This window comes from Perognathus longimembris, chromosome 6 (assembly GCF_023159225.1).
Source record: "Perognathus longimembris pacificus isolate PPM17 chromosome 6, ASM2315922v1, whole genome shotgun sequence".
In the NCBI taxonomy this organism is placed as follows: Eukaryota; Metazoa; Chordata; class Mammalia; order Rodentia; family Heteromyidae; genus Perognathus; species Perognathus longimembris.
Genome location: NC_063166.1, coordinates 67,812,455 through 67,835,047, shown reverse-complemented (window position 1 = coordinate 67,835,047; position 22,593 = coordinate 67,812,455). Strand labels below are relative to the sequence as shown.

The 22,593-nt window shown below is 50.7% G+C and overlaps 2 protein-coding genes across 2 annotated transcripts; both read right to left on the bottom strand.

Moving 5' to 3' along the window:
- Positions 1 to 2,963: 2,963 nt before the first annotated feature.
- On the bottom strand, positions 2,964 to 7,657 carry Bpifa1 (BPI fold containing family A member 1). The gene is made up of 8 exons (XM_048349391.1): positions 7,471 to 7,657; positions 7,378 to 7,422; positions 7,051 to 7,210; positions 5,651 to 5,758; positions 5,182 to 5,331; positions 3,947 to 4,031; positions 3,389 to 3,452; positions 2,964 to 3,004 (listed from the first exon to the last, which is right to left on the bottom strand). The coding sequence occupies exons 1-8, from the start codon at positions 7,655 to 7,657 to the stop codon at positions 2,964 to 2,966; spliced, it is 840 nt and encodes a 279-aa protein (XP_048205348.1).
- A 6,951-nt stretch (positions 7,658 to 14,608) lies between these two features.
- Positions 14,609 to 21,612, bottom strand: Bpifa3 (BPI fold containing family A member 3). Its single transcript, XM_048349390.1, has 6 exons — positions 21,489 to 21,612; positions 17,117 to 17,264; positions 16,679 to 16,786; positions 16,065 to 16,214; positions 15,179 to 15,263; positions 14,609 to 14,728 (listed from the first exon to the last, which is right to left on the bottom strand). Exons 1-6 carry the CDS (start codon positions 21,610 to 21,612, stop codon positions 14,609 to 14,611), a joined length of 735 nt encoding a protein of 244 aa, XP_048205347.1.
- Positions 21,613 to 22,593: the final 981 nt, after the last annotated feature.

Sequence of the window (22,593 nt, the reverse complement as noted above, 5' to 3'; positions counted from 1 at the left end):
GGGGAGAATACTTTCTTCCAAAGTAAAATTAAAAAAAAAAAAGGCATAACACTCAGAGTTCAGGCATCTTCAACTTGGAATGAATAGCCTCAGCTCTGGGCTCTGAGACTGCTGGGTTCTGGATGCCGCATTCACCAGCTGGGAGCTCTGTGGAGTCTGCATGTCTGGGTTGATGAGATGCATCCCAGCCTTCACGGCTACACCCACAGCAGCGCAACTGGCAAGGACATTTGTACCATGCCTGCTAGTGGTTGCCCTCTAGTGGTCACAGGAAAGCTGTGCACACTAGTGCCAAGCTAAGGGATGGAGATGTTGGCTTCTGGAGTTTCAGTAGCCAGGCTGCTGATCTGCCTCCCAAGCTCACTGACTTCCAGTCCTTCGTGGATCAGCCTCGTGGCTTGTGCCACACACCAGCCACCCTTACCCTTATTTACTTACTATTTCTCTGCATCATCTCCCTGTCTGTAGTTCAACAAATCTGTGTGTGTGTGTGTGTGTGTGTGTGTGTGTGTGTGTGTGTGTGTGTGTATGACAGTCCTGGGGCTTGAACTCAGGGCCTGGGCACTGTCCCTGAGCTTCTTTTGCTCAAGGCTAACACTCTACCTCTTGAGCCACAGCACCACTTCTGCCTTTTTCTGTTTGTGTGGTACTGAGAAATTGAACCGAGGGCTTCGTGCATTTTAATCAAGCACTAAGCCACATTCCCAGCCTCCCCCCTATTTCTTTTTTTTTTTGGCCAGTCCTGGGGCTTGGACTCAGGGCCTGAGCACTGTCCCTGGCTTCTTCCCGCTCAAGGCTAGCACTCTGCCACTTGAGCCACAGCGCCACTTCTGGCCATTTTCTGTATATGTGGTGCTGGGGAATCGAACCTAGGGCCTCATGTATACGAGGCAAGCACTCTTGCCACTAGGCCAGCCCCTCCCTATTTCTCCCCCCTATTTCTATCTGTCTTTTGCTTGGAGCACCGAAGAGACAACACAATGACAGGATCCAAGTAAGCAAATGACCTTGAGCTTCCTCAGGTCTCCTTCAGGGCCTCTCAGGTACGGTAAAGCCACAACTCAGCATGTCCTTCCAGCTCAGATCCACTGTTCTTCCTGGTCACCCCCCTCTCCCTAGTGTGGATGGTGCCTCACCTGCTCCCTCCCCACACCTTCCAGACCCACTTCTAGCTCAGCTGTCATAGCTACAGCTCCCGTTCTCCATGGCAACCCTGTATGTTGCTCCCTGTGTCTGAACCTCCTCATGCATCCTTCCTAAGGAGAGCCAGACAGTCAGCTGAAATCCCACATACCCGAACACTCCCTCCCTTAACTGTTCATCCCACGAAGATCGACCATGAGCCATCTAGGCTCTAGTATGGCAGCAGTGACCACCCTGCAGGGTTCTTTCTAGCCCCTGAGCCCTCAAGGGAGGGTGAAGAACAACAAGATCCCTAGTGCAGAGGAAGAGTGATTTTATTCAGTGAGAATCACATGACACTGGGTGTCTGGGGTTGGGGGGGGGAGTAGAGAGCAGGTTCCCTGGGGGAGAAGGAGGCTCAGCCGTTTCCAACATGCACCAGCCTCTGTGAGCCCTGGGAGGCTGAGGAGAGAGAACACTGAGTGGCAAGGAACCATTCTGTTGGGAGAAGAGCCTAGTCAGAAGGCTGAATCAAGGTCAACTTTGACTCAAGGTCACTGGCTCTTACCAGTACTGGCCCATCATCCAACCTTTCTTCTAAGGCCCAAGAGGAGGCTGAGACCCTGAGGCTGGAGATCTGGTATCTGCCATCAGGCCAGCCTGGGCCTGGGGCCAGGGAGCTCCTTGTCTTTGTGTCTCCATGTGTATCTGTGTCCTCACGTGGACTTGTATATAGCCAGTCTGCATTGGTGTGCACATGTGTGTGAGCGTGCATGCATGTGTATCTGGTGTTTGTGTATGTGTATGGCGCGTCTGTGTCTTTGACCTTTTGTTGCTGTAGTACCTATGTCTCTCCACCTCAGTCAACTTTTCTCTGGACGAATCTGCATCCCTGTGTGTGTCTATGTGGATGTTTTGTCTTTTTTTGGCTACAATCTGGATATTAAATGAGTTACATGCTCAGTCTCCAGGGTGGGACTCTTGAGAGATGGTGTGAGCTTTGGGTGGTGTGAGCTTTGGGAGGTGTGAGCTTTGGGAGATATGAGCTTTGGGAGGGGGTGTGAGCTTTTGGGGGAGTAGGAGCTTTGGGAGGTGGGAGCTTCAGGAGGTAGGAGCTCTGGAGAGGCCTTTAGGTTATTGGGCTCTGCCTTTTGTTAGGTCCTCTCCCTGAGGGCTCCATGTAGATGCCCCCACCTCATTAAGTCTCCACCCAGTTACCTGGGTAACCTGCAGACCTGGAGGCAGTTACCTCCCCTTTCCCTGAGGTCACATCCTAATCCACCTGGCCACACCCCTTGGCCCTGCCCTAGATATAAGGGAGGGCTGGGTGGGGGGGGGGGGTCTCTCTCTCTCTCCCTTCTCTCCCCACTCTCTTCATCCTCTTCTCTCTCCCTTCTCTCTGGCCATGGATCACCTCGGCCATAGGTCAGCAGTTCGGTAATAAACTTTCTCTCCTGCCTGAATACCCCGTGGCATTCTCCTTCACTGGCTACCTACTTAAAAACCTAACACCTTTCAAGGAAACCGTGGGATCTGGCCCCTTCCACTTTCTCTCTTGCTCCATGGAGAATGAGGTGAGCAGCTTTGTCCCTCCCCCCATGCATGTTCCTACTGTGACATGCTGCCTCACCAGAGCCTTAAAGCAGTGGGGCCCATTGGTCATGAGCTGGGGACCCCCAAAATGGGAACCAAGTAGCCCTTTGTCTCAGCTATTTCATTATAGGGATGGAAAGCTGACTAACACAGATATCATCTCCCAGGGGAAACCAGCCAGTCCTGAACTGTGGGACAAGGGAGTGGCACTTACCACTCAGCAGAGGCCCAATCCCTTCCGGGGAGGCCTACACCTTGAGGACAAAGTCTTCTGTACCGGTCAGCATTTCTGGGAAATGAAAAGGGCCAGGCCAGGGTTATGATCTGGAGGTGAAAGAGTCTAGGGAGAGCCCACATCCCTCCTCCCCAATGGGGGGACAGTGAATGGCAGCTTTGGAGCCCAGTCATGCTCAGGCAGTCATGGGTTACATCTCCTTCCTCCTGCCCGCCAGGTGTCTGGGCTGAGCACAAGGTGGGCTCTTTAGCTCAAAGTTATCTGGCTAAGTCAAGAAAGCAGAGAAACCCCCATATGGGGTAAATTGGAGGTCATCCCTAGCTTCCCTTCCCTAGGATGTGCAAGAATAAGACTCCTTGGTCCCGGGGAGAAAGGTGGGGGTCGGGGGGAGGATCTTTGTTTCTCTGGTGGTGGGGAGGGCTTGGAAGCAGGACTTACCAACAATGTCATGCACCAAGGTGACATCCAATTGGCTGAGAACCTCATTGACCAGAGGGCACACCTGACACAGGGCAGAGAGGGAAGTTAGGCAGATGGGTACCTTCGGGAAGGCTGGGAACAGCAGCCCCGGGAAGGGTTCTCTGGGGAGGATTTCCTCTCATTGTTCTGTGCCTGAAGGTGGCTCTAAGTTGATCACACAGGTGAGTGGTCACACAGCTACGTTAGGCAGAAGGAGACACTGAAGGCATGAAGGGCCTGGTGAAGAGACCCAAGTCAGCCTGCCATTCATGTGTAACACAGAAGGCAAGGGTGGGGCAGCTCAGGGTGGGGGCCCAGCGGTTTCAGCTATCATGTGGACCTGCCTGGGGCCTGGCCCACAGGCAAAGCCAACCAATGCATTGAGTGGGATGGAAAAAAGGAACTTGGATGGATGGATCCAAGGACAGACAGACTGCTGGACTGGGTTTACTACTCCAGTGAAAGGGCTCAGACAAGCTTTCAACTGAGAAGTGATAGGGCCCTTGGGCTAGGGGACAACCACATCTTCCCTCTTACCTTTCCCTGCACCAGGTCAGGAAGGGCTTCATTCAAGATTCCCGTGAGGGGGTCCAGAAGGCCTTGAAGGGGGAGGGAAGCATCCCTGGGAGAGAAAAGCCACAAGGGTGATGTGGAGGCCTAGGGTGATCTAGACAAGTCTTCAGGGACCACTCTTTACCCTTAGTCTCGGCACTTAGTAATCAAAACTGGGCCTTTCTACTCCTACCTGGGTGGGCAGCAAGGATCCTAGAGGAACACACACTCAGTTCTGAGACACAGCAGATATCCTACAAGACTGTGTTACTCATCAACAGTGCTCAGTATATCCTAGTGGCTACAAGGATTCAGTGACATGACACACATGAAGTTCAGTCAACATTAGCCATGGTGTGGACAACTTTCATGTGTGATGGGTATCTTGGTCTCCTGAGGTGACAGGTAACTGAAATAAACAACCCAGCTAGGCTCTGTTTTGAACGTAATCCATATGGGAAAAAGCACGGTCATGCCTATTACCTGGATGTATTCTCTTAGTCACCCAACATATTACACATCACAGATAAGTATGCTGAGGCCCAAATTAGAGACATACTATTCAGGGTCTTGGGGCTCAAAAATCAGAGTGAGAACTCTTTATCTAACACATTTTTTTGCCAGTCCTGGGCCTTGGACTCAGGGCCTGAGCACTGTCCCTGGTTTCTTTTTGCTCAAGGCTAGCACTCTGCCACTTCAGCCACAGCGCCACTTCTGGCTGTTTTCTATATATGTGGTGCTGGGGAATTGAACCCAGGGCTTCATGTATATAAGGCAGGCGCTCTTGCCACTAGGCCATATTCCCAGCCCCTATCTAACACAAAATTGGTCATCCTGGCTTAACACAAAGCATAAGTGAATATTCACAACCCATTTATTTATCCATCTGTCCATACATCTACCTATCCATGTTCTTTCTACTCATGTGACCAACCATTGCCCATCCATCCATCCATCCACCCATCTACCCCCCCATCAACCCATCCACCCATCCATCCATCCACCCACCTACCTACCTATCCACCCATCCATCCACCCACCCACCCATTCATCCACCCATCCATCCATCCATCCATCCATCCATCCATCCATCCATCTATCCACCCACCGACCCATTCATCCACCCACCCATCCATCCATCCACCCATCCACCCACCCATCCATCATCTATCTGCCTGTCATCCCACCCTACTGTCTCTGGGGCCAGTCTCTGGCCTTACCCATTAAGCAGGGTTATATGCAGGCTGCCAGGTGAGTGGGTGCAATCACCAAGAACCAGGTGTCTTTTCCCCTGACTGTCTTTCACAGCTAGGATTTCTGCAGTGATGTTCAACTTCAAGTCCAGCTCCAGTACATTGCCAACCACGGGCCTGCAGAGGAGACATTCTAACCGGTGTCTGGCTTTACCACATTCCAAGATGGAGGAATTTTTCTCCTTGCCAAGAATGCCAGCATCACTTCCTTCCATCTTACCAGCCATGCTATTCATCTCAGTCTCCAGCAGGTGACGCTAAGGCGCAGGGAAGTGGAGTGAGCTTCCTGGTGATGCCAGCATGCTCAGCATAAAGCAAATGAGCTCAGATTGGAGGCCTGGGCCTGTGGCACTCCAGCACTTCCTGTTTGGCTGCCCCTGGCGTCAGGGTCTCCCTTGGTGAGCCATCCTTTCATCCTCCCTTGGGAGATACTCACGTTTTCACGTTGAGCTTCAAGCCCAGAGGGATGGTGACATAGAGACGGTGGCCAGCAGGGCTCTTCACAAAGCCCAGTTCCAGCAGCTGGGGGTCAGTGATTTCAATGCTATTCAGAGGGCAACATCAGAGGGAGAAACATTAGCTTCTTGAGCCTCAAATCCAGAAACCACTTTGAATCCACATTTATCCATCTCTCAGGAGGAGTCAGTCACCTAGCATGAGGAGGGAAAAATGAAAGTCTTGTATCAGAGCCACCTGGTTTTTGAGCCATACACGTGGATGCCTGGATTAGGTCCTGAAGAGCCAGAAGGGCCTGTGTCTGGGTTGTGTGCATGCCAGATAAAGGAGTTACAAAGAGAGTGGGTGGCTTTGTGGGTTGGCGGGAAGACGGGTATCTGGGTGTGTGTGTGAGAGAAAGTGGTTGATGGAAGACAGGGTGGAAGAAGAATGATGAATGGATTGAGGGAACGTGTGATGGGTGAATGAATGATGTGTGAATGACTGTGGGCAAATCCTGCGCAGACAATGATGGGTGGATGTCACTCATTCTACCATGGCTTTCAGTGACACATCAAATTCCCAATGATTAACACTGGGGCTGAGGAGCAGGGTGAATGCAGAAAGGGGTGAGGGGTGGAAAGCTAGGCGATTTACACCTGTCCTGGTCCTGCCAACAATCTTTCTCTGTAGTGTTAGACTCTCTATTTTACAGAGGGGGAAACCAAAGAGAATGGGTGTCTTGTGTCTATCCTGTCATTCCTCCAGAAGAGCACACTTAGAAATCAAACTCAAGTCTTTCTGTTTCCAAGTCAGGAAGGAAGCACCTGGGTGGACGGGAATCACGGAAGTGGCTCTGAGCTGTGGCAGCTCCCTGGCACCAAGCTTCTCACTGCTTATTTGTGCTGTCAGGTGTCTCATAGAAATCACCCTCGCTGGTCTTTCCATGGGCATGAGCGACACTGATGATGAAATTTGAGGGCAGCTAACACCTTCTTGCTTATTCCGAAGCCAGCTGTGTACTAAGGGATTCCCCATGTGGAGAGACAGATTGACCTCAGCGTCGAGGAAAAAAGGTTTTGGCGTTGGACTTCCACAAGAACCTTTCTTCTGCAACAGTCTAGTTGTATGAGGACAAGGCACACGCCTGTGCCTCAGTTTATTCTTTGGGAATAATGAAGTTGGTCTTGAAAGTTGTATATGAGGATTGTAAGTGCTGCTGGGCAGAACTTGGGGGTAAGGGGGATGATCATGGACACAAAAGGGCTGGCATTCCTTCCCAGGCTGGGGAAGGTCTCAGGATGGGCCCCAGCTCCATGCTCAGGGTACACCCCTCCCTCTACGTGGCTGCTGCCTGGGGCACTGATCTTCAATAGCTGGCGAGGACCAAGGCAAACTTACTCAATGATGCCATTCAGAAGAGGGATGGATGATGTCAGTTTTTCAAGCAGACCCCCCAGCAGGCCCCCAGAGTTGCCGTTTCCAGGCTTAAGGATGTCCAGGAGTGGGAGTTTTCCCAGAATGTCCAGCAGACCCTTGGAGAGCAGGCCATTGGTGAGGTCTAGGAATGGTAGAAAGGTTCCCATGTCCAGATCTGACCACTCCAGGCCCTCTCTCCCCTTCCTCCTTTCCCCTCCTCTTCCTGGCAGCTCTAGACACACAGGTATGCACACAAACACACATGTGCACACACGGTCACACACATGAGAGAGGTTGTCCCGGACTTACCACTCTTCAAGTTTCCAACCAGGTTTGTGGGATTTGATGGCAGAGCTGGAGCCCCAGGCAAGGGTAGGCTCTGGCCCAGGGGCAAAGGGGCACCCCCACCCAGAGGCAAGGGCACGCCCTGGCCCAGAGGCAAAGGGGCGCCCCCACCCAGAGGCAAGGGCACGCCCTGGCCCAGAGGCAAAGGGGCGCCCCCACCCAGAGGCAAGGGCAGGCCTTGAAGCAGGGATGAGGTCTGGGCCAGCAGCCCGCAGAAGATGGCGAGGCTCCCAATTTGAAACATTCTCCCTTTCAGTATCTGTGGACAGAAGCATGAGTAGGATCTACCCACTGCCTGCCTCTGTTTTCTGGGAGTGCCACTTATATCTCCTCCTCAGAACGCTAGAGAATTACTAGTAATCAGAGCTGACACTCCTGCAACTTTCTCTGTGCTCACAATAGGCTGATGATTTTCTACTCAATGAGCAATTTGATTTTCACCACCTCCCAAGAGGTGGGCACTCCCTGCTTGCCCAGCTCAGGGGGCGATGGAGAGGGAACGAGGGTTTAGTGACTTGGAGGTGCATTCTCCCCCCCACCCCCTGGCTTGCAAGCACACAGGTGGTGAGGAAAGCTTTACTCTGGATAACTAACTGAGTGACTATCAGCGCTTCTCTCTGGGGGGAGACTAATTGCTTCTCCTTGCTGGCCCTTCAAAGTGGATGGAGAAGCTTAAACAAGCCTGTGGCTGAAGTCCTGCGCTGCTATGCCACTATCCCTGCCCCAGGGCTGTTTTTTCAGGTCTGGATGGCTTGTGGCTCTCTTCCCAAGTCCCACCGAGTCAGAGACCAGAGTCACAATTCAAACTGGCAACTTATGCTACAAATTCCTTGGAGACCCTGAACTGAGGTAGGACTAGCACTCCTTCTCCATTGGCTCAGGGATGTTGAGGGAGTTGTCTGTCCCCTGGCTCCTCTTATAAGGCCGCCAATGGGTGACCCTGCGTGCATTGGTCAAAGTCTGCCCAGGGATAGGAGCCATGGAACTGTAGAAGGGGCGGGCCTCACCTGGCTTCTCACCGTGTCCACGGCCGCCCTGGTCCCTCTGCTCGCCTCCTCGCTTCTGCCCACGGAGGCGGGCTCTTTTATAGCATGAGGATCAGGAAACATGAGATGAGGCGATGGGTTTCTAGATAATTCAGAAATCCACGACCTGGTGGTGTCTTTCAGGCCTCTCCAAAGTAAATAATTGCCAATCATATTAGCAGGTGAGTCAGTTAGGGGATTTGGTCCCCAAGTTAAACAGGGAAAAAAACTTGAGATGGGATGTTACTCAAGACTTCATGGTTTCCCACAGGCTGGGATCGGGGACCCATGCTCAGGTTTGGAGAGACTGTTTGGGAGACTGGAAAGGCAGCCCGGGGGGAGCCCAGGAAGGGACCTGTCTTATTTTTTGGTTTTTCCTGGGCCAATTCTTTCTGTCCAGCTGGAGAACACTTGCTCTCACAATGTCGAGTCCAACTGCAAGAGATGTCTTCATTTCTGGGGTGTTCCTCGATTCCCAGATAGGGGTCTTCCATGGCAATCATGGGGGTATGCACCTCACAAGGATCCTGGCAGGGGAGCACTCTCCCTACAGAAGCCACTGAGTCCCAATGGGGACAAGAGACCCAGAGAGGGAGCAAGAAAAGAGTGCCAACAGCCTGCCCGGCTCTTGCGCCATACCTTGGTTTCTCACAGCCCTATAAGGTAGGGAATGAGTTCTACTTGGGGAATAGCAGGTTCTGCGTGTGAGTTGAAATGTCCAGAGTGGGACAGCTGGCATGGGGCAGGATCTCACATTCAGTCTTTTCTCTTAGTCACTGGGCTGAGAGATGGAGGCGCCTTCCCTACCCTTGCTGGCCATTTTTGATTTCCTGCCTCGGGAAGTACATGCTTTCATGCTTACCACTTTCAGGTTCTGGAAAAGTCTCTCTAGGTTTGTATGCCTGAGGGATCCTGAGGCTTCCTGGTTCTCTCCTCTTACTTTTTCTTCTGTTCTTTCCTCAGACAAAGTTGTGAGGCTTGGGCCTCACTTGGGCCTTTGGAGATAATTTTACAGATGAGAAAACAGTATGAAGAGATTAAGGCCTTTCTACACCTTACAAGCAGAATGAGAGGGAGGAGACCTGTATACTTACAAAGTGTATACAATGTACTGGGGGCTGTACAGGGAAGAACAAAACTTCATCAAGAGTGAATGGAGCTGGGAATGTGGCCTAGTGGTGGAGTACTTGCCTAGCGTGCATGAAGCCCGGGTTCGATTCCTTAGCACCACATAAACAGAAAAAAGCTGTGGTTCAAGTGGTAGAGTGCTCGCTGAAGTAGAGTGGGGGTTCACTACAATGAAACGGGGTCCCCCCCCACGGGAGGGGATTCCTGGTTCCCCCAAGAGTCCACCACACAGTCTCCAGCTACAAGATGACAAAAAGACAGATTTATTGGGGAAGTAAAAAGTGAACAAAAAGTGAACCGACCGGCCTTGGTCGCAGCCCAGACTCGGGAGTCGAAACTGCCGACCACGTGTGCAGGATCAGGGCCCAGACTCGGGAGCTGGGACCGCTCGCATGTGTGCAGCCCAGACTCAGGAGCTGGGACCGCGTGTCCGTGTGGCCTTCCAGCCTGGTTATAAGGCAAACATCACAGACAAACTTGCCACACACAGGTGACCAATGAGGATACAACACTTACAGAGCATGCTAGGCCGCACGCAGGTGGCCAATAGAGTTACAGTCCGTCTCATAGTATCTATTTGACCCAACCTATCATTCGAGTTAGAATAGGCGCATGGATTTGGCGGAGCTCACATGATGCAGGTGGATACGCCTACTCATAGGAGGGCACGGGTTTAACCTTGAACGTTCCTTAAACTTCCCATGCTTCACGTGGCCAAGCAGTTTACACAATCTTATCACAGCAAAGGGGAACTTCCCTGGATAGGCTGGGGGAGATCTTAGTGAAGATGGAGTGGGCTTCTGCTCTAATCTGAGCTGGAGTCAACTTGAAGTTCCTCCACAGCTAATGATGGCACTGGCCAGATCTGACCTCCCTATTACACTCGCCTTGAGCAAAAAGAAGCCAGGGACAGTGCTCAGGCCCTGAGTTCAAGCCCCAGGACTGGCAAAAATTAAAATAAAAAAGAATGGGATTTTTGCTTTGTTATCACCATCAGAGTGGGTGACGTCTTCCCAGACACACACAGCACGTGCATCCATTCAGTCCCCACCCCCGTGTCTGTCTGACACTCTGGAGATCCGTGCTCCACTCTGTTCTCCTCATACCAGGCCTTCACTGGGCCTGCTCTATGACCCGTCAGAGCCCAGCCAGCACCTCCAGGGGGCCAGGGCGGAGGATTCCTCCTCAGTGTTCCATTCAAGGCCCTGGCTGGACTCGTCCCACACATCTGTCAGTCATCCCACATTGTAGCATCTTCCAACAACTCTTGTGATCGGGGCAGGTCGCTTCTATCCTCATGAGGAAACTGAGGCAGGTAAGGCAAGGACCCTGTGTGGTCTGGGTACAGAAAGCACACACCATCTGCCTGGAAGTCAGAAGGCTGCACATGGGACCTGGCAGGACACAGGAGTCAGGCACTAGTTCAAACCCTGTGGTCTTGGGCCCATTGCTGCAGACCCTGAGGCTCAGGGCCCTGTCTGTCAAGGATAGAGAGTGGGGTCATGCAGGGGGAGCTGGAACAAACTTTCCTTCACAGACTAAATTTTCCATCTTATGTTTATACTGATACTGGGGCTGGAACGCAGGGCCTGGGCACTGTTCCTGAGCTCTTTTGCTCAAGGCAGGCACTCTATCACATTGAGCCATGATTCTATGTCTGGCTTTTTTTGGTGGCTAATTGGAGATGTGTCCCACGGACTTTCCTACCCAATGCTGGCTTTGAACTGCGATCCTCAGATCTCAGCATGCTAAGCTTACAGGTGTGAACCACTGGTATCTGGCATTAAAACAATGTTCTGCTGGGTGCTGGTGGTTCACAGTGGTTCAAAGCCAGCCTGGTCAGGAATGCCAGGGAGACTCTTATCTCCAGTTAACCACCAGAAAACTGTAAGTGGTGCTGTGGCTCAAAGTGGTAGAGTGCTCGCCTTGAGTGAAAGAGCTCAGAGAAAGTGCCTAGGTCTCGAGATCAAGCGCTGTGACTGACAAAAAAAAAAACATGTTCTTAAACCAAATTTATTTCAGGCAAGCTTTCTTTGCTTTGGAGGTTGAATTTTAGAGTAAATATAAAATAATAATTTTTCTGAGATGCTAGAGCTTTGTACCACCTGTACTAATCCTTTGGGGAAATTGAGGCTCAGAGAGTTCAGTGACCTGCTGGGGGTCCTTTCGGCGGGCAAGGGGTAAAGTCAGATGGCCATTTGGGGTTGTCCAGCTTTGATGGTCCATGAGGGCATGTTTGCATGTCAGTCTTCAGTTCAGAGAACACCTGCTGCTGCTCTCTGGAGCTTGCCCACAGGCCACGAGGCAGCCACATGACTCTGAGTTCCAAACCTGTGGGTTCCATTGCCAGCTCTGGGAAAGTTCCTCCCCTCCTCCTCCTCCTCCCCTCCTCCTCCCCTCCTCCTCCTCCTTTTCCTCTTCCTCCTCCTCCGTTTTTAAATACCACATTGTGGTGAGAACTCTGAACATGAGATCTACCCCATTAGCAGATTTGTGGTGCACACAGCAACCAGTGCTGACTCTCGAGCATTCTGCTCCTTCACTACAGCGGCGACCACCACTGCCTGGGGACTGTGTGTAGATTTAGAGCCACTAATGACACCTTAGCCGGCTGGGGCATGCGTTCCCTGTAACGGAAGGGTGTGGAGGCGCAGGGTGACGGGGCTTAGACAAAGATCCTGAACACTGGGGGCTGAATGTCTGCTGACACCACCCCACCCTCACAAGGGGTCCATCATTGGCAAAACACTTCCAGGAGAAAGGGGTTCTGTGAACCTTTAAATGAAAACAACATTCTAGAAACCCGAGGAGGCAGCTCCAGCATGCCTGGAGCGCAGGCCCAGGAGTGGCCAAGGGGAACGTAGACAAAAGCTGCCCTCCTTGGCCAGAGACCAGGCCCACCCCACTGGCCCAGCCCTCCATGTTTGTTCTTTGCCTCCTGAGCAGGAAGAAGGCTGTGGGCTCAGCGTGGAGGGGAAGGCAGACGCGCGTTTAAGGTTGCAGATCCTCTGTGAGGCATTTCGGATGAGGGAATTGGAATGGACAGTTGGAGCCCGCTGGCCCCGTTCTCACCCCTGAGCTGTTGACACCCAGCTGAGCTTGGGTTTCGTAGTCTCCCCTGGGTGCACTGGGGGGGGAGGGGAGGAAGATGAGAGTCGGGAGTTCACAGTGCTAAAGAGGGTGAGCTTTAGAATCCGCTGTCTTGGCTGTGTGACCCGTGGCCGGAGACTTTCTACCTCTGCACTTCCGCATTCTCTGGGGACACTAAACTACCTCCATGAGGAACAGAGCTGTGGTGAAGGTATTTGAAGGTCACACCAGACCCCGAATGTAAACTGAGCCCTAAGCTTAGCACCTACCTAGCACTTAGTGTATGTGTGTTGCTCTTTTTAACATGGCTGTGAGATTTCTCAGTTCTTTTTTTTTGGGGGGGGGGGCTTGAACTCAGGGCCTGGGCGTGGCTCTGAGCTCTTCAGCTCAAGGCTAGTGCTCTAGCACTTTGAGCCACAGTGCCACTTCCACTTTTCTGGTAGATAATTGTTCTAATTTCTCTCCCACTGTCCATACTCAGGCTTCCAGGGCTTCTGCTTCCTGAAAGATTTTTTTTTTTCCTTTCTGCAAGTCATTGGCCTTGAACTCAGGGCCAGGGAGCTGTCCCTGAGCTTTTGTGTTCAAGGCTGGTACTCTACCACTTTGAGCCACAGCTCTACTTCTGGTTTTCTGTTGGTTAATTGGAGATTAAGAGTCTCACAGACTTTTCTGCCCAGTTTGGCTTCGAACATTGGTCCTCAGATCTCATCCTGAGTAGCCTAAGTAGCTAGGATTACAGGTGTTTTAAGCTAATGGTGACTGGCTAGGAGATGTGTGTGTGTGTGTGTGTGTGTGTGTGTGTGTGTGTGTGTGTGTGTGTTCATTATGGGGCTTGAACTCGGGGCCTGAGTTCCTGCGCTGTCCCTGAGCTCTTTTGCTCAAGGCTGGTGCTCTACCCCTTTGGCCCACAGCATCACTTCCCCTGTGAGTATTTTTCATCTGTTTTCTAGATGATGAGGACTGGAAGGTATCATGGCTTTGTCCCAAACACAGCACGTATCCTCAGCCCAGAATTCACCCTGGCTTCACCCCACATGTTTCGCTGAGCCCACCGTCGGTGCCAGCTCTGCGGAGGCCGGGGGTTGGGAGCCCACCAGAACCCATGTGGCATGGGGTCCGGCCCTACCTCCCTTGGGCAGAATCTAATTTGTACTCCGGTGTGCTTTCGCATTTTGGCTCTGTTGCTCTTTCTCTGCCCATCCTGGGAACTCTGCAAGTGTCAGCATCTAGTGGGTGCTCAGTAAGGGTGAGAGCTCAGTCCCTTCTCAGCAGCCATGAGCCCAGTCTGAGGAGTGGAACGGAAAGACATGCCCAGAGGGCTTTCTCTGGTATCTGAGGGCCGGTGTAAATGCAGGGGTGTCTGTTCTCAGAGCCCAGGCAGGGGCAGGGAGACAGTGTACCCTTCAAATGCATTTATGATAGAAGAGGACAGGTGGGTCACAGGGCAGATGCTCCCTGGTACAGGGCACAAGTCCCTGGCTGAGAAGAAGTGAGCCAGTGGCCTCTTCCCTGCTTCCCAGCAACCGCCGAGCTGAGGCCCGGGGCCTGGATGGACTCAAGGTTGCTCAAGTTCACCAGCAGCAACCTGTTCTGAAAGCAGAAGCAGTTTCAGGCCCCAGCTGACCCATCAGCCCCGAGCATGGCCGCCAAGGCCTGGAGGAAGATGAGCTCCACGAGGGCTGGGTCTGTGACTGCCACCCCGCCCCCTGCCAGTCCCTGGGGCAGGGCTGGACCCCGAGACCCCCCTTCTGGATTGAGTAGAACTCTTGGAGAAGCTGGGACCTCTGGCTTGGTGGCTTGGCAGGTGTCCCTTTATTGTCTCAGCTCAATCATGGTCACGATGAAAGGGACACTTCTCCCGGCATGAGTGGCTGCCTGCTCCCTGCCCCGCCACCCCAAACTGGCCTCTCAGGGACCAGGGGGTGCTGGCTTTTCCAGGAGAAGGGGCATCCTCATTTCAGCACTTGCCAATCCCCAGGAGTCCGCTCTGGCTGGGCCAGGTGCTCACCCATGAGTCCTTTCAACAACTTCACATCCAGCTGCCCGAGGATCTTGCTGACCAGGGGGCACACCTAGGCCACCAGCACAGGACACAGGGTCAGCCCAGGGGCTGGGATGGGAACGCGGGCGTGGGTGAGGCTGGGGACGCCCAGGCCACTAGGTTTCCAGGGCAAGAGATGCTCCACACTGAGCCCCCTGCACACGAGGTGCCAGGTCCCTGTGCTGCCTCCCTGAATCCCCATGCTCTGGTCACCAGGGACTGCCATGGCTCCTCTGCCACAGAGGGGAGGACGGAGGCTCAGGGAGCACCCTCCAAGGAAACACCACTGACGGCAAAACAAAACCATAGTGGGGCTCCTCAGGGGTCTAAAGCTCTGAGGCTTGAAGTCCTCCGCTCAGTTGCCTGTATATATGTCCTGTCTCTATGGTCCTCAGACTCAAGGATGCCTACGGGGCAGTGTGTGTGTGTGTGTGTGTGTGTGTGTGTGTGTGTGTGTGTGTGTGTGTTCCCTCAAATGTACCTGATTTTCCACCAGATTTGGTATGATTTTTGCCAGCTTCTCTTTGAGGTTGTAGAGAGCTTGTTTCATCTTCGATGTGATGGTCCTAGAGTGAGAGAAAGGCGTACAGGAACAGAATGGGTTGAGTCCAGGCAGTGCTAAGGCCCAGTGGGTGCTGAGTGCAATTTTTACACTCCCAATCCGCCTGGCCCTGTGCGAGAGGCCTTGCAGTCAGCCGCCACCAAAAGGGAGCTCAGATGGGCTGGGGATATAGCCTAGTGGCAAGAGTGCCTGCCTCGGATACACGAGGCCCTAGGTTCGATTCCCCAGCACCACATATACAGAAAACGGCCTGAAGCGGCGCTGTGGCTCAAGTGGCAGAGTGCTAGCCTTGAGCGGGAAGAAGCCAGGGACAGTGCTCAGGCCCTGAGTCCAAGGCCCAGGACTGGCCAAAAAAAAAAAAAACAAAAACAAAACAAAAGGGAGCTCAGAGAGGTCATGCGGCATGCCCAAAGTCACACAGCAAGGAGGAGGGCTTTAGAGAGGACAGGAAGAACATTCCTGGCAGAAGGCAACCAGGCATGTGCAAAGGCCCTGGGAGTGTAAACACTCGTGGCCCATTGTGAAGGAGTGGGTTGTTCCAAGAGCCTGAAGCTGCCAGGAGCCGCTGGATGAGCAGTGGGGAGCACCAGCAGGGGCTTGAGTGGCATTCTCGAGCTTGCCCTTCACACCCAGAGACAGTGGATGGAGTGAGATCTGAGTGGACACAGCAGGGAGGAAGAGCCCAGGAGGTGGCAACGCTGTGTCGGCCATGGGGGACACGGGAAGGGGGCGTGGGAGGGTGCGGTCTGCGTGGGAGGAGGTGGAGATTGGAGGCTGCAGCCTCACAGGGCAGTGGGGGGCTTACTCGGTGAGACTGGTTGTGCTTATACTGCCCGGCTCCACACGGCACTTGCCCATCACCAGATCCCTCCTGCCAAACTGGTCTTTCTTCAGCCAGGACTCCACCAAGAGGTCCATGTGCACGCGCACCTTGAAGACGTCGATGTTGAAGGGCCTGGAAGAGGCAGGAAACGGGGTGTGTGGGGGGGGGAGACAGAAAGGGCGTGTGGACAAAATGGCCGCTCTTCTCTAAGTTTCCTTTGGTGCTGGGGAGGAACCGGGAGCCTTGGCCTGTGCCCCCATCATGGAGCCTCACCAGCCCCGGAGTGACTTGAAACCCTTCATGTAGGTCGGCAGCCTTGGGAAATTGTGTCTGCTTTTAAATCTTTCCCCATCTTTTTACTCATGGAGTCCAGGATAGGTCCCATAATTCCTCTTCCCTTGCCATTCCCACTGGTCATCCCTCTCTCTCAGGGAGAGAAGAAGAAAGCTCGGAGATGTGAAGTTAGTTTCCCAAGGTCACACAGCCAGTGAGTTCAGAAACCAGAATTTGATAAAGACAGGAGTTGAAAGATCTAGATTTCCCAGGCCCCCAGCAAGGAGGAGCTATGTCATGCCCACTACTTCAGTAGAACTCACAGTCTCAATTCCATGTCGAAATCAAGCGAGATGTTTGCCAAAATCCACTCCTTCGGGCCAGACATCTGGATCCCTCCACAATCCAGCTGCACATTGCTAATGTTGACACTACACAGGGAGAAAACAGGCTGTTGGGAGTGACTAGTGCAGAACAGGCAAGGCCTTGTGCTGAGAAACCAAGCTGGCCTGTCTGCACAGAGGGCTGGCCTCTCTCTCTCTCTCTCTCTCTTTCACACACACACACACACACACACACACACACACACACACACACACCTCACAGCCTCATCTCCTGGGCCTTCTGCTTTATCTCCTTTCAATTTCCCCTCCCCCTTCCTTCCCTCTTTACCAGCCTTTCACTGGCTTCCTATCAGATTTGTCCTCTGACCCTGAGCTCTACTGAGAGCCTGGTGCTAAGGGAAGGGCTTAGGGTCTCACCTGATCTCTTGCTGCCGGAAGTTCATGCTACCAATTAGCCAGCCCACCATCCCGGGGACTACCTGCCCTGAGATATTCACACTGTCCACGTGGTGGATGCTCTGGATCCGGCCTTCTGCATTGTGCTCCAGGAGGCCTTGGGCAATGACTGGAAATGGAGAAGGCACGATGACTTGTGCATCATTGTGGAAAAGGTCATAGGGGTAGGAGAGGTAGGAGGCCTGGGATGTAGACCAGTGCACTCTCTTCTTGCTAAGACTGGTCAAGTCACCGTGTCTACCACCCCCACCAGGACATGGCCTGGGAGGAAGACCACCGTGCACTGCACACATGTATCCAGAGTACAGGGTTAACGTATGAGATAGAAGTCACAAGAAAGGTTGATTGACAATAGAAAGAGGTTGGTATATATGGCGAGAATACAAATCATCACATCTCATGCTTGGGAGAAATTGTAGAACTGATTGATTAGAAATTCCAACAAAAAAGACTAAGTCTCAAAAGGAAGGGAATTTTCAAAGTGATGGATACACTAATTCCTAACTCTCCAGGCTCCTGATTCCTGTTCTTTCCTTTACTCTTTTTTCCTTTCCTTTTCTCTTTCCTTTCCTTTCCTTCTATCCTTTCCTTCCATCTTTTCCATGAATACATGCATCCATCCTTCCCTCATTCCAATCTGATGCTGACTTGACTTAAATGGTCTTGGGATTCCTGATCTAGGTGAGGGTATTACCTAGGCCATCACTGTGTGGCTCACTGCTGGGAAACCCTTCAGGTTCAATACCATCATGTGACCCTATCAGATTAAACGGCAGATTTTGGTTCTGTGTTGGAGGGAGAAGGCTTTTCCTCTTTCTTAGGTAGGAAAAGGACAACATGTAGTTAGTTACCATGGCCACTGGCTACCACTTTCCTAACACACTTAGTATCAACCTGAAGATGACAAAGTTGATCTTAGCAGAGCTGGGAAAGGAACAACCTCCAGGCCAGATGAAGCTCTGAGCTTCCCTCTGGGTTGAGTCATACCTTGTATCTGTCCTCTCTGTGGCTTTTGGTCTTGTAAGATGTTCATTTTTTTATTGTTCAAGCTAAGTTAACTGGACTTTCTGGGACTTGCTGCTAATACTGTAGCTGATCATGAGAGGTGATTTTAGTAATACACATTGACAGCCCACATGCACTGTGCACATGTTTCCCGTTAAGCCCCTTGAAAGCCCATCCACTAACACGCCAACTGCACCCTTGAGCAGTGGAGGATGCGTGGGCCACAGCCACACACTAACATGTCTAATGGCCCAGGAGAAACAGATGTGTTGATGGTAAACTTAAAATGTTGAGTTTTGGTGAGGGAAAATGGAAACCATCTGTAATCTAAGAAATTGAAAGGTGTCTTAGTTTCTGAAGAAATAAAAGCTGCTTACCTGGGCAGACACATGGAAACTTTGTGTTTGTTTTTATAAAAACTAAATTTCTTTTTTTTTTTTTTTTTGCCAGTCCTGGGCCTTGGACTCAGGGCATGAGCACTGTCCCTGGCTTCTTTTTGCTCAAGGCTAGCACTCTGCCACTTGAGCCACATTGCCATTTGTGGCCGTTTTCTATATATGTGGTGCTGGGGAATCGAACCCAGGGCTTCATGTGTACAAGGCAAGCACTCTTGCCACTAGGCTATGTTCCCAGCCCCTAAAAACTAAATTTCTGTAAAGAAGAATTGGAAAGAAAATAGAAAAAAAGATATTCTAGGTCCATCTCTTGAGGCTTGTATAACTTGCCTGGTCTCAAAGACAATAGAGATTCAGATTCAGGGGCATGAGGTGTGGGGGATAGAAAGAAGTTAAGGAAGGAGCATCAAAACACAGGAGGGGGGCTGGGGATATAGCCTAGTGGCAATAGTGCCTGCCTCGGATACACGAGGCCCTAGGTTCGATTCCCCAGCACCACATATACAGAAAACGGCCAGAAGCGCCGCTGTGGCTCAAGTGGCAGAGTGCTAGCCTTGAGTGGGAAGAAGCCAGGGACAATGCTCAGGCCCTGAGTCCAAGGCCCAGGACTGGCCAAAAATAAAAAAATAAATAAAAAAATAAACACAGGAGGAATTGAGTCTGCTTCCCTATAGCACACTAGGGGAATTACTAGTTATAACAACCTATAATTTATTTTAAAATAACTAGAAAAGTACAAAATTTCCCCCTACACAGAAATTATTAATGTAATATTTAAGGAAGTGGATATGCTAGTTCACTGATTTGATAGTTACACATTGTATACATATATCAAATTATTGCACCATATCCCATAAATATGTATAAATATTCTGTCTTAAAATAATAATGTAAAACATTTTTAATCAATGGCTTTCAATGCTCAAGGAAAGAACAAAGAAAAAACTTCTAATGCTCTAATTTATTAGCTTAAACTTTTTTATACAACACTGTCATTTATTACAGAAATGCATGGATGGTCCAATAGCAGAAATTCTGTCAGCACAATTCATCATTTAAAGCATTAGGGAAAAAGTATTGACTAGCTCTTCAATGCAGAAAAATATTTGTCAAAGGCCAATATTTGTTTGTGATTAAGAAAAATATACAAAGCTAGGAATATAAAAAACTGTCTTGACCCAGGTATGGTGGCTCATGCCTGTAATCTCAGCACTTGGGAGGTTGGGAAAGGAGGATTGTGAGTTCAAGGTTAGCCTGAGCAACATAATGAGTTCCAGAGTAGTCTAGGCTACACATAATGAGGCCTTCTCTGAAAATAAACAGGCAGACAAATAACAAAAACCCCTAAGCTACCATATGCAATAAAAACCATACTCTCAAAACCTAAAAAAAAATTCCTACTTAGAGGAGGATTCTAGGTACACTTCCATTCCTGTAGAATGTCGTAGCTATAATGCAAGATAGGAAAGGCACCAGAAGCCTATGGGAGCAAGAGGAAGTATGACAGGAAAGATAAAGAGGAAGGGAAAAGGGGGTGAAGAAGAGGGGGAGGGAAAGAAAGTAATAGAGGCGCTAATTATGATAAAGTACATTCTGTGCATGTATGGAAATGTGGCAATTAAACCCTGAACTATTTGCTATATAATATCTCCCAAGAGAAATACATTAACATTTATCAAAGCCAAAGAACATTGAACAAATGAATATGTAAAAGAAAAAGGAACCAAAAATAAGAACTGGGAATTCAAAGAAGTCATGACAGTTTACAAAATTAGGATGACATGCTTTTATTTTCCACCTATCTGATAAAGACATTAAAACAATGAGGCATTCCTCAACTACACACCAACCTAGCAGAAAATGAGGAAGATGGTGATATAACTGAACTCCCTTTCTCTCTCCAATGTGACTGTATTTGGAGATAGCCCTTCAGAATGGTAAATAAGTGTGATCATAGGGTTTCAGTCCTAATCTGCTAGGACTTGTGGCCTTAGAGGAAGAGATGGCTTTCTCTCAAAGCCACATGCACAGCAAAGGTGACCATCTACAAACCAGCAACACAGGATTCACCAGGAAACAACCCTGCCACCTTGAACATGAACTTCCAGCCTCCACAACAATGAGAGGATAAATGACTGTTGTTTATTCCCCCTTGTCCTGTCTGGGGTCTTGTTATAAGGCAGCCCAGGCAGAAAGATACACGTGGACAGCCTCCAGGGGCAGGAACATGGGAAGACAAGAGTGCTCATGCATTTCTGCCATTCTGGAGAGGAGTCCAGCAATTTGTTTCAAATTGGGCCTGCATCTCCTCTAGAAAGACCGCTTTAGCAGCTGTCTTCCCTCTGGTACATCCCAGAATGGTTATTCCACACATCACAACAAGGATATATCCAGACATGCTCATCTTGGTACAGGCTACAGCAGTAGGACCCCTTAGGGGTCTATCCTTAGGGTGACGAGATCAAGCAAGCAAAGGCAGATAAACCTACGGACCTCTCTGCACCAACCAAAGCAACATGATGTCAATGACATGATGTGGAGAGAAGTAAAACGTAGAATGAGTGACATATATCAGTACATTAGTGTAAGTTCCATCGCTTCCTGTAATGGGTGCAGGCATAGTCAGATACACACTAAGCCCAGGACAGTGCCTACAATAACCATGGAGGCAAGGGAGTGAGGATAAGGGAGAGAAAAAAAAAACTTTGAAAAGAAAGGGAGGACCTTGTGGGCTTATGAGTGATGATCTGTGAATTGGCATATGATCAACTCACTCTCGATTTCCTGGAAGAAGGTTGTAAGAGGGTCTAAGGAAACAAGTCAAAAGTAAAGGAAAGGACTGAGCAGAGGTCACTCAGCACTTAGAGAGGGATCCCAGGCTGTACCTCCCCTCCACCCTGGGACATCAGGCCAAGCAGTAGGGCTGAGCTTACTTCTTGCCAGGATGGACTTGCTGCCTGTGTGAGCTGTAGCCAAGCCAGGCCAAGGCTGCTTGTGCAATGCCAAGGGCAAGGCCAGAAATCCGAGCAGAAAAAGAAGGCTCCAGAGTGGATGCATGTCAGGGTCTGGGGCCTGCAGGTGTCAAGAAGCGTAGATGGGGCCTAGAAAGCAGACTGTCAGGGTGGCCACCTGAACAGATGGGCTCATGGTTTTCTGTAAGCAAGAGACACCGGAGCTTTCCCCAGCATGCTGTGGGAGATGGTGCAATGAGCTCTGGCAGCTGCTCCTAGGGGGAGGTCAGGCTCAGTAGAGAGGCCTGGTTGCTTGGAGACCTTCACCAAAGCCCACTATTGGGTCATCCAGCAGGAGTCCTCTCCCAGACCCTGTCACAGGCAGTGGGTTGGGGCTCTTCACTGAATGAGTAAAGAAGGAAATGATGGAATGAGGATGGCTAAACCCTACTCTGTACAATATTACCAGAGGGTTATGTAGGTGTGGGTTTTTTTTTTGCCAAAGATGATGTGCAGATGAAATTAAAGAGTAATGAATGCTTTTGAGTGACTAAATTACTGAAAAAAATGAATGAAGATGACTGTGTGAGCCAACTTTGCGTTGCTGTGACAAAAAGCCAGAGATAAACACGTACAGGAAAGAGCTGCTCATTTCATGGCAGCCAGGAAATACAGACCACTTAAAAAACAATTTAAAAAATCCCTTTCCTGAAAGCCAATAATTATGACTCCATAAAAGGCTTATTCCATTGATGAGGTCAAAGCCCATGTGACCCGGTCACCTCTCAATCACATTGCAGCATTGAGAACTGACATAGTGACCTCCCAATCACGTTATAGCCTTGAAGACTGTCTCTTCGGCATAGGAGGCTTAGGGGGACATGGAAGATCCAAACCACAACAATGGCTCTGAATCATCTCTGGATCCTCACCAAAATGCAGGTCTGTAGAAAGAGTGTATGCAACCTTCATATCTGTGGCGCCTCCTGTGTTCACATCATGAGAACACTAACGTGCTTGTTAACTGATACAAGTGAGTGTGTGATTGGATGGCTGAATGGATGGGTGGGTGGACAGCTGGATCTCA

Excerpts from the sequence above, each read along its gene's own strand:
- Bpifa3 (XM_048349390.1), bottom strand. The coding sequence starts at position 21,612 with ATGCATCCACTCTGGAGCCTTCTTTTTCTGCTCGGATTTCTGGCCTTG. Across the intron at positions 16,787-17,116 it reads TTCCGGCAGCAAGAGATCAG|TGTCAACATTAGCAATGTGC; the intron begins GTGAGACCCTAA and ends CTCCCTGTGTAG. Across the intron at positions 14,729-15,178 it reads CAAATCTGGTGGAAAATCAG|GTGTGCCCCCTGGTCAGCAA; the intron begins GTACATTTGAGG and ends CTGGTGGCCTAG.
- Bpifa1 (XM_048349391.1), bottom strand. The coding sequence starts at position 7,657 with ATGTTTCAAATTGGGAGCCTCGCCATCTTCTGCGGGCTGCTGGCCCAG. Across the intron at positions 3,453-3,946 it reads CTGACCTGGTGCAGGGAAAG|GTGTGCCCTCTGGTCAATGA; the intron begins GTAAGAGGGAAG and ends GCCCTGTGTCAG. Across the intron at positions 3,005-3,388 it reads CTTGGTGCATGACATTGTTG|AAATGCTGACCGGTACAGAA; the intron begins GTAAGTCCTGCT and ends TTCATTTCCCAG.